We start from the raw sequence: 11,471 nt of genomic DNA, 5'->3' as shown, positions 1-11,471 counted from the left end.
ACGGAGGGCTTCTACATCAACACCATAGCCTCTCCGATGAAGTGTGAGTAGTTTACTTCAGACCTACGGGTCCATAGTTATTAGCTAGATGGCTTCTTCTCTCTTTTTGGATCTCAATACAAAGTTCTCCCCCTCTCTTGTGGAGATCTATTCGATGTAATCTTCTTTTGCGGTGTGTTTGTTGAGACCGATGAATTGTGGGTTTATGATCAAGTTCATCTATTAACAATATTTGAATCTTCTCTGAATTCTTTTATGTATGATTGGTTATCTTTGCAAGTCTCTTCGAATTATCAGTTTGGTTTGGCCTACTAGATTGATCTTTCTTGCAATGGGAGACGTGCTTAGCTTTGGGTTCAATCTTGCGGTGTCCTTTCCCAGTGACAGTAGGGGCAGCAAGGCACGTATGGTATTGTTGCCATCGAGGATAACAAGATGGGGTTTATATCATATTGCATGAGTTTATCCCTCTACATCATGTCATCTTGCTTAAAGCGTTACTCTGTTCTCTTGAACTTAATACTCTAGATGCATGCTGGATAGCGGTCGATGTGTGGAGTAATAATAGTAGATGCAGGCAGGAGTCTGTCTACTTGTTTCGGACATGATGCCTATATACATGATCATACCTAGATATTCTCATAACTATGCTCAATTATGTCAATTGCTCAACAATAATTTGTTCACCCACCGTAAATACTTATGCTCAGCCACTAGTGAAACCTATGGCCCCCGGGTCTATCTTCCATCATATCTTCCAATACTTAGTTATTTCCTTTGCCATTTATTTTACTTTGCATCTTTATCATAAAAATACCAAAAATATTATCTTATCATATCTATCAGATCTCACTCTCGTAAGTGATAGTGTAGGGATCGACAACCCCTCATCGCGTTGGTTGCGAGGATTTATTTATTTGTGTAGGTGCGAGGGACTTGTGTGCGGCCTCCTACTGGATTGATACCTTGGTTCTCAAAAACTAAGGGAAATACTTACACTACTTTGCTGCATCACCCTTTCCTCTTCAAGGGAAAACCAACACAGTGCTCAAGAGGTAGCAGGTACCCGCGGGTAAAATTGCCATCCTTATTCAAAATGGTAATCTTTAGTTTGAGCTTTAGAAATTATGACAGGATTAATGTAAATACTTTTGCCTCTCTTGAATCTTGATAGCTCTCTTAAATCACCACATTAGTTCTAATGATGACCAATAACATATTATTGCAGAAGTTACTCACATTACTGAACAATCTTGCATTAGCATACCCGTGAAGCATCACTCTGATATTACCTTGCATCCTCATAGTTGGTCAACAAATGCGGCTGCTATCCCTCACAAAAAAACGCGGCTGCTATGAAGGAACTGTAGCATCTAATTTGTGTAGTTCATGCATGATATTGTTATGCTTAGGTAGTTGGTAGTTTCTACTCGCTAATACTTTGCTCATTGTGAGTAGAAATTAATAAAACATGCATTTGAGGTCTTAGTGTTTGTCATTCTCAACCTACATATTTTTCTATAACTATGTTATCTTATAGATTTTGAGATTACTTCCCTTAAGATTTTCATATTACAGTTGCTTTCTATAAATTCCCGCCGCAACGCGCGGGGTGTCATCTAGTATCTAAATAGCTAGCCCACACTAACCTATTTCTCTCAACATGCAAGCCTGCCACCTCATCAAGCAACATGCATGACAAAAGGCACATCACAACATGCAATCATGCATATAAAAATATACATCTCAACATGCATATGTGAACATGCCTGAGATATCTAATACCTATTTTAAGACTATAATTAATCTAACATAATAAAACATAGCCAGCACTAACATATTTCTCTCAACATACAAGCATACCACCTCATCAAGCAACATGCATGACAAAACGCACATCACAACATGCAATCATGCATATAAAAATATTCATCTCAACATGCATATGTGAACATGCCTGAGATATCTAATACCTATTTTAAGACTATAATAATTTATCTAACACAATAAAACATCGAAAATACTAATGCCCACACATGTGGGCGTTTGCATCTCGCCCACATGCATGGATCAACGTCGGTTTGAGTTTGAACGAATCTTGGCATGTTTTGTCAGATTTTTATGTCACATAGGATTGGCCTGGTGTGTGGGCATTCATCCGGTCGCCCACACATCTGTTTCCACATGCGGAGGTGCTGATGTGTGGGCGTTTAGTAGTTCGCCCACACGCCAGTTTTTAATGCACGCAGAGGGGCTGGTGTGTGGGCATTTATCAGTTCTCCCACACGCCCATCTCCTTTCCCACACCCAAAGCTATCAGTTGCCATGTGTTTTGAAGGGTATGTGGCAACTTCCCTAGTATACTTGTAAGCAGATGGCAACTCTCTCTTTACCCGAACATGTTATTTTGCCATGTCTTTTTGTAGTGCTACATGACAACTGCCTAGTCTTTAGTAGATGGCAACTCCTAAAGATACCACCGCGCCCACATGTCCGCCTCCTCTCCCACACCCAAAGCTGTCAGTTGCCATGTGTTTTGCAGGGTACATGACAACTGCCCCTAGTGTGCTTGTAAGCAGATGGCAACTCTCTCTTTACCCGAACATGTTATTTTGCCATGTCTTGTTGTCGTGCTACATGTCAAATGACTAGTGTTAGTAGGTGGAAACTCCTAAAAATTTTAAATCATGGCAACTGTAGTAGACCAGACCACACATGGCAAACTACAGTTGTCCAAAAATGGCATCTGACACTTGACCTGAGATGGCAACTGCAGTTGAGCAACCATGGCAATTGTAGTTGTCTGACATGGCAACTGCAGTTCAGCAATATGGCAACTGCAGTTAAACGAACATGGAAGAGGGTCCGGACCATGGCAACTGCAGGATGCATGGTGACTGTCACGCGGGGCGTGCAAGACCATGAGGTAGGAGGCTTGACATATGGGCGTGTGGGCGTTATCTATTTTACCCACACGTAGACATGTGGTAGGGACCACGAGGCAAAAAAAGAGACGTGTGGGCATTACTTGTTTTTCCCACATGTGGGATGGTTCTCTTACACACCACACAAAATGTGTGGCCAGACTCGTTAACGCCTACACGTGTGAGCATTACCGGCGTCCTAAAACATATGTATTTACAGTTCAAATATCAATGAAATATATGCAAAATATCCGCGCAACAACGTGCGGGCATCATCTAGTTAGTAAAATGGGCATACCGTGATGAGTCATTCTTTCCTATGTCGCCTACGTACATCTAAGGATTGACACAAGCCGAGGTGAGCCAGACTTAGGCCTGAGCTTGCCGTTCCTAGAGCCGAGCTACGGTGAGCCGAAGAATTAGGCTCAGAGCATCTCCATCCGTCCCCCCAAGAACACCCCCATGACCACCTTTTTAGCCCCGGCGATATAAAAATGCTCCACTCACATTTCCAAAGCCTTGTTTTTCGTCGGATTTGAGTAAAATTGGCCCGGCAAACCCACCCCAAACCAAGGCCCCTGGGGCCAGCTGGGAAGGCCGGCGCTATTTTTTGCATGATGTGGCCCACCTGCAGCCACATATCTCCTTCCCCACCTTCTCTCTCCCCGTCCGCTTCCTCCTCCCAGCGCTGCTTCCCGCCGCCGAGCTCTCCCACTGGCAACGGCAAAGAAGCCAGGCGCACGTGAAGATTCAAGAAGGAGTGGGACGCCGTCGCGGAGGAGGCCAGCGCCGCAACGGCGCGTGTGTGGGGCATGGCTAGCAAGGCGGTTGAGGCCGCCGAGGCCCTGAGGGAGGCTGCCGGGGAGTTCGAGGTGCTCTGGGCCGAGCTGGAGTCCGCGCGCGCCGCCCATGATGCGGCGGAGGAGAGGAGGATGAGGCTGGCGCTGGTGTGGCGGGAGGACAAGGTGTGGTGGTAGAACCAGCTGGAGGAAGCTGAGATGGAGGTGCAGAGGCTACAGGATGAGCTGGCTGCGGCCGGCAACCTCGAGTCCCAAGTGGCCGTGGCTTCCGAGCATCTCGCGACCCTCAGGGTCGAGCTGTTCGCGTGCGTGGTCGAAGGTGGAAGCGTGGAGGAGGATAAACAGACGTCAGCGGCGAGCAGCACGCCGGGAATGGTGGGCATGGCGAAGAAGGAGCTCGAGGAGGTGAAGGGGAGCGTCGAGATGGCCTACGTGCTCCTGTGCCCGGGACGAAGCCCGCGCCCCCGCTCATCCACTCCTTGCCTCCCACGCTGGCCCCCACCGGTCCGCCGCCTGCTCGACAGCCTCGCCCCCGCACCATCACTGTAGCGCACCAACACCAACACTGCTCCTGGGGGCGCAACGAGTGAAAATTTTTGCCCCCCCCCCCCGGCCAAAATTTTCGCAGGCAGCCCCTCAAGCGGCAAAAAAAATGCCTCCTAGGGGGAGGGGGCAAACGAGTGGAGATGCTCTCAACCCCAGCTTACCTTCGGCTTGAGCCGGCTAGGCCGGCGCGTCATAAACAATGACGATGCTTGAGCCGGCTGGGCCAACGCGTCACAAACAACGATGATTTATTTCTTTTTATTTTTGGCGAATTTGCATGTTTTGAAAATTGCTACAAGAACTAGTCATTTTGAAAATGTCAAAACAAGAATCTTTTAAAAACTGTTTTGCCTGTTAGCACTTAGCACGATGCCTAACCAGCAGCACAGATATGTATTATTATCATGCAACTTGTGTGAGACGATCGCGACGTGGCCAAAGACTTCCGCTCGTTTTTCTCCCATAACCTTAGGCGTCTATGCCAAACTCTCTTCTCTAGGTTTCACCGATGATCTCAAAACTAATCAAAGGGGAGTATTGGACGTATGAATTGCACGATGTATTGATTCGGTGCAATGTACATGGTATATATAAGTACAAGGTGGGGCCTCTACCTCAATCTATACAACAAACTAAAGAGGTGGGCCTAGTCAATATACATGCACAGATAACATACTCAACAACCCCCCCCCCCCGCAGTCGAAGCGGCACCGCGGCAGACACAAAGACTGGACCGAAACTCCTCAAAAGATGCCGTAGGCAAGCCCTTGGTCATGATATCGGCAAATTATTAGGAAGTAGGGACGTGTAAAACACGAATATGGCCAAGAGCCACCTGTTCCCGAACAAAGTGAATATTCAACTCAATATGCTTGGTCCGGCGATGATGTACCGGGTTAGCGGAGAGGTAGACCGCCGAGACATTGTCGCAGTAGACCACCGTGGCACGGTAAACAGGGCAGGAAAGCTCCTGAAGCAGCTGGCGAAGCCACGAACACTCGGCAACGGCGTTGGCCACCGCATGATACTCAGCCTCGGCACTGGAGCGAGAGATCATAGGCTGCCGCTTGGACGACCACGAGATAATTGAGGGTCCAAGGTAGACACAATAGCCTGAAGTGGAGCGACGAGAGTCAGGACAGCCCGCCCAGTCTGCATCGGAGTAGGCGGTAAGGGTGGTGTCAGCGGACGCGTGGAGCGTGAGGCCAAGATCCATAGTGCTAGAGACATAGCGGAGAATCCACTTGACAACAGCCCAGTGGACGTCTCGAGGAGCATGCATATGAAGACACACCTGCTACACGGCATACTGGATCTCCGGTCGAGTCAGGGTGAGGTACTGAAGAGCACCAACGATAGACCGATAGAAAGCAGCATCTGAAGCAGGAGAACCATCCGTGGCAGAAAGTTTGGCCTTCGTATCAACAGGCGTAGCGGCGGGCTTGCAGTGAAGCATGCCGGCGCGCTCCAGGAGCTCATGAGCATACTTCCGCTGATGGAGGAAGAAGCCAGCCGGATGGCGCACCACCTCGACAACGAGGAAGTAGTGCAAAGGACCCAAGTCCTTGATGGCGAACTCAGCGCAAAGACGAGTCGTGAGATGACTGAGGAGACCAGCCGTACATGCCGTCAGGATGATGTCGTCGACATAGAGCAGCAAGTAGGCCGTGTCGGAGCCCTAATGATAGACGAAGAGCGAGGCGTCCGAGCGGGTAGAGCGAAACCCAAGTTAGTGGAGAAATGTCGCGATGCGCTTGTACCAAGCGCGCGGAGCCTGCTTGAGTCCATACAAGGACCGCGAGAGCAGGCACACATGGTCAGGAAGTGTCGGGTCAACAAACCCAGTGGGCTCCTGGCAGAAGACCTGCTCCTTGAGGTGACCATGGAGGAAGGCGTTGGAGACGTCCATCTGGTGGACCGGCCAAGCACGGGAGGCCGCAAGGTGAAGAACTGTGCGAATAGTGCCGGGCTTGACGACCGGGGCGAAGGTGTCGGTGAAGTCGATGTCAGCATGCTGTCTGAAGCCCCAAACAACCCAGCGCGCTTTATAGCAATCAAAAGTACCATCAGGACGGAGCTTGTGTTTGAAGACCCACTTCCCGGTAATCACGTTGGCGTGCCGGGGACGGGGAACAGGCTGCCATGTCCGGTTGCGCAACAGGGCGTCAAACTCCTCTTGCATCGCAGCCATCCAGAGCGGGTCACGAAGAGCGGCTCGGACGGAGGATGGCAAGGGCGACGGCTTATAGGTGGACGCCGCATGGACGTAGTCATCCGCGGCGTAGTGCGAGCTCTGGCGAAAAACTCCCGTACGAGCGTGGGTGACCGGACCGGCCACAAGTGCCGGAGGCACGGGGGGCGGGAGTGCCGAGGGGGCCGGGGGCGCCGGGGGGGCGCGGGTGCCAGGGCCGTGGCTGTAGGAGGCGCCGCATGCGGGCGGCGCGCCTCAAAGCTAGGGGCGGGCCAAGAGAGGCGCGCGAACGCCCTAGGAGCGGCGTCGAGGAGCCCGCGTCACCAGTGGCAGGAGGAACAGCCGGAGGTACCTGCTGAAACGGAAACACATGCTCATCAAAGTAAACATGCCGAGAAGTGAACACACGGTGGGAGACGGGATCGTAGCGCCGATATCCCTTGGAGTTGGAAGGGTAGCCGATGAAGCTGCAAGCGACAGAACGAGGTGCGAGTTTGTGAGGAGCGGAGTCCGCAGTGCTAGGATAGCAAAGGCACCCGAAAATACGCAAGGCATCATAAGATGGGGGCGTACCGAAGAGAAGGTGGTGAGGTGCATAGTTCCACCGTGGGCGGCAAGGGCGAAGGTTAAGGAGAAGTGAAGCAGTAGCGAGTGCATCCGGCCAGAAACGGGGCGGCACATTAACGTGGAACAAGAGCGTCCGAACGCAGTCATTCAGAGTGCGAAGGACGCGTTCGGCTCGATCGTTCTGCTATGAAGTATATGGGCAAGTGAGACGAAAAACTGTGTCGTGGTGCGACAGAAAAGTGCGGAAAGCAAGATTGTCGAACTCTTTTCCATTGTCAGTCTGAAGAGCAAGGATGGGACGCCCAAACTGCGTGCTGACATAGGAGTAAAAGGCCGACAAAGTGGAGAGTGTATCCGACTTTTATCGTAAAGGAAACATCCACACATAGTGAGAATAATCATCAAGAATAACCAGATAATACAAATAGCCTGAATTACTAGGAACCGGAGAGGTCCACACACAGCTATGAATCAACTGAAAAGGAAAAGAAGCTATGGTGGTGGAGTTATTAAACGGAAGGCGAATGCTACCTCTTGAGCACTGCGTTGGTTTTCCCCGAAGAGGAAGGGATGATGCAGCAAAGTAGCGTAAGTATTTCCCTCGGTTTTTGAGAACCAAGGTATCAATCCAGTAGGAGGCTACACGCGAGTCCCTCGTACCTACACAAAACAAATAAATCCTCGCAACCAACGCAAATAGGGGTTGTCAATCCCTATAAGTCCACTTACGAGAGTGAGATCTGATAGATATGATAAGATAATATTTTTGGTATTTTTATGATAAAGATGCAAAGTAAAATAAAGGCAAAGGAAATAACAAAGGAAATAACTAAGTAGTAGGCGATTAATATGATAAAGATAGACCCCGGGGCCATAGGTTTCACTAGTGGCTTCTCTCGAGAGCATAAGTATTCTACGGTGGATGAACAAATTACTGTTGAGCAATTGACAGAATTGAGCTAGTTATGAGAATATGTAGTTATGATCATGTATATAGGCATCACGTCCGAGACAAGTAGACCGCCTCCTGCCTGCATCTACTACTATTACTCCACTCATCGACTACTATCCAGCATGCATCTAGAGTATTAAGTTAGAAACAGAGTAATGCCTTAAGCAAGATGACATGATGTAGAGGGATAGACTCATGCAATATGAAGAAAACTCCATTTTGTTATCTTCGATGCAAAACAATACAATACGTGCCTTGCTGCCCCTACTGTCCTGGGAAAGGACACCGCAAGATTGAACCCAAAGCTAAGCACTTCTCCCATTGCAAGAAACATCAATCTAGTAGGCCAAACCAAACTGATAATTCGAAGAGACTTGCAAAGATAACCAATCATACATAAAAGAATTCAGAGAAGATTCAAATATTATTCATAGATAGACTTGATCATAAACCCACAATTCATCGGTCTCAACAAACACACCGCAAAAGGAAGATTACATCGAATAGTTCTCCACAAGAGAGGGGGAGAACATTGTATTGAGATCCAAAAAGAGAGAAGAAGTCATCTAGCTAATAACTATGGACCCGTAGGTCTGAGGTAAACTACTCACACTTCATCAGAGAGGCTATGGTGTTGATGTAGAAGCCCTCCGTGATCGATGCCCCCTCCGGCGGAGCTCCGAAACAGGCCCCAAGATGGGATCTCATGGATACAGAAAGTTGCGGCGGTGGAATTAGGTTTTTGGATCCATTTTTTTTATCGTTTGGGGTACGTAGGTATATATAGGAAAAAGGAGTACGTCGATGGAGCAACAGGGGGCCCACAAGGGTGGAGGGCGCGCCTGGGGGGTAGGCGCGCCCCACCTACCTCGTGGCCTCCTGTTTCCTTTCTTGACGTAAGGTCTAAGTCTCCCGGGTCTTGTTCGTTGAGAAAATCACGTTCCCAAAGGTTTCATTTCCTTTGGACTCCGTTTGATATTCCTTTTCTTTGAAACCCTAAAACAGGCAAAAAACAGCAATTCTAGGTTGGGCCTCCGGTTAATAGGTTAGTCCTAAAAATAATATAAAAGTGTATAATAAAGCCCAATAATGTCCAAAACAGTAGATAATATAGTACGGAGCAATCAAAAATTATAGATACGTTGGAGATGTATCAAGCATCCCCAAGCTTAATTCCTGCTCGTCCTCGTGTAGGTAAATGATAAAAACAGAATTTTTGATGCGGAGTGCTACTTGGCATAATTTTAATGTAATTCTTCTTAATTGTGATATGAATATTCAGATCTGAAAGATTCAAGACAAAAGTTCATATTGACATAAAAATAATAATACTTTAAGCATACTAACTAAGCAATTATGTCTTCTCAAAATAACATGGCCAAAAAAAGTTCATCCCTACAAAATCATATGGTTTAGTCATGTTTCTTTTTTGTCACACAAGAATGCTCTCATCATGCACAACTCCGATGACAAGCCAAGCAATTGTTTCATACTTTAGTAATCTCAAACCTATAAATTTTCAAGCAATATATGAGCGTGAACCATGAACATAGCACTATGGGTGAAATAGAATATAATGAGGGGGGTTATGTGGAGAAGACAAAAAGGAAAAAGTCTTATATCAACAAGGCTAATCAATGGGCTATGGAGATGCCCACCAATTGATGTTAATGCAAGGAGTAGGGATTGTCATGCAACGGATGCACTAGAGCTATAAATATATGAAAGCTCAACAAAAAAAAACTAGTGGGTGTGCATCCAACTTGTTTGCTCATGAAGACCTAGGGCACTTGAGGAGGCCCATTGTTGAAATATACAAGCCAAGTTCTATAATAAAAATTTCCCACTAGTATATGAAAATGACAAAACAAGAGACTCTCTAACATGAAGATTACGGTGCTGCTTTGAAGCACAGTGTGGCAAAGGATAGTAACATTGTCCCTTCTCTCTTTTTCTCTCATTTTTTGGGCCTTCTCCTTTTTTTATGGCCTTTCTCTTTTTTTATTCCTCATATTGGATGTGCACGGTATATATTGGATGTATGAATTGCACGATGTATTGATTCGGTGCAATGTGCACGGTATATATAAGTATAAGGTGAGGCATCTACCTCAATCTATACAACAAACTAAAAAGGTGAGCCTAGTCAATGTACATGCACAGATAACATACTCAACAGGGAGAAATGTTGAATGACTCAACTGAATTCTTTTTATTTCCCGCGAGTTATATGTATATCAAGACGAGACGACGAGTGATCTATATATATCGTTGCTTCCACGCCGAAGAAGTTGCATCATCGACCACCATGAGTCACAGCTCGTCGGAGGCCCGCAGCGACGGCGACGACGACGCCGAGCCCGGGCAGAGCCGCGTCACCCGCGCGAAGCGGCCATGTCCTAGCGCCATCGACGTCGTGGCTCTCCATGTTGCCGTCCCGGTCGCTCGTGTCATCCGCGCGGCCGCCGCCTCCTCGCGCTCCATGCCTGCATGCCATGGGGTCTACAGCCCCACTGTGGCCGTGGGCATGGCCGGAGCACACAGCTGGGCGCCCTACTCGGCCATCATCCCCGCCCTCCGCTCCCTCCTCCTGATGAACCTCAAAGAGGAGACCTCCCTCAGGGCCGCGAGGGAGGCCATCGCGGGGCTCTACAACCACGCCACGCCGTTCGGCCCCTCGCGCCGGTTCCCCGCCGGTGAGGTGTACGTGTGTCTTGACCGAGTACCGCTCGCCCAAACGATGCAGCGGATTGTGCAGCCCCTAGTGACGGTGGAGGCGGCTGGGGTGTACGGCGAACAACTAGTTGACGCCTGCTCCAACTACATCGGCGGGATCTCTTCCGCCCTCCTAGATCTGACGCGTGTTGAAGACCGCCCCGTCATCTCCCCCATTCTGTATGACCGCGCGATCTTCGAGTCCGTGTTCCTCTTGGCGTGGCCGGAGCCATGAGAGCTTGCCTGCAAACTTCGCACAATTTAAGTGATTGAAATACAAAGTTACAAACTGGGTGTGTTTGGTTTAATAAGGTTCTACTTGCCTGACCAAAACTTTGGTATATAACTGTCTTTGAATCATGGCCAAGTGTTGAGTACCTGCTAAAACATTGGCAAAATTGTTTGTCTATTTCTGTATTGAGAACTCAGTGCCATGTATTTATAGTGGTAAACGTTTTTCAATTTTTTTGTGATAGCTTACCACAAATGCCATTTGATTTAGATTATCTGCATCCCTATACGCTGAGGATAGGCTTGGAGAAAAGTTGTTTATTCGGCATCCGCATTGAAGCGGCGACGCATGAGAGGCCGCGTCCGTCAGCACCGCCTTCACATCTGGTCACGTAGCTCAACATCAATGTCAGCCGCTGCATGCCCTTGGCCAACATGAATGCGGCGCGGGCATTGGATGGAAAGTGCGGGAGAGGCGGGTGAGGAATTTTTGTGGGCTAGGGTGGTCATACGCGGGCTTGGCAACGATCTAGACGCCCGCAAAG

At 48.4% G+C, this 11,471-nt stretch overlaps 1 protein-coding gene across 1 annotated transcript; it reads left to right on the top strand.

The window, feature by feature from the left end:
• Positions 1-10,288: 10,288 nt before the first annotated feature.
• Positions 10,289-10,930, top strand: LOC123108131 (uncharacterized). The gene has a single exon (XM_044529975.1). The coding sequence runs from the start codon at positions 10,289-10,291 to the stop codon at positions 10,928-10,930; it is 642 nt and encodes a 213-aa protein (XP_044385910.1).
• The last annotated feature ends 541 nt before the right edge of the window (positions 10,931-11,471 follow it).

Source organism: Triticum aestivum, chromosome 5A (genome assembly GCF_018294505.1).
Source record: "Triticum aestivum cultivar Chinese Spring chromosome 5A, IWGSC CS RefSeq v2.1, whole genome shotgun sequence".
Taxonomy (NCBI): Eukaryota; Viridiplantae; Streptophyta; class Magnoliopsida; order Poales; family Poaceae; genus Triticum; species Triticum aestivum.
Note: the sequence above shows the minus strand (reverse complement) of the source record. Positions and strands in the feature narration are given on the sequence as shown.

Excerpts from the sequence above, each read along its gene's own strand:
- LOC123108131 (XM_044529975.1), top strand. The coding sequence starts at position 10,289 with ATGAGTCACAGCTCGTCGGAGGCCCGCAGCGACGGCGACGACGACGCC.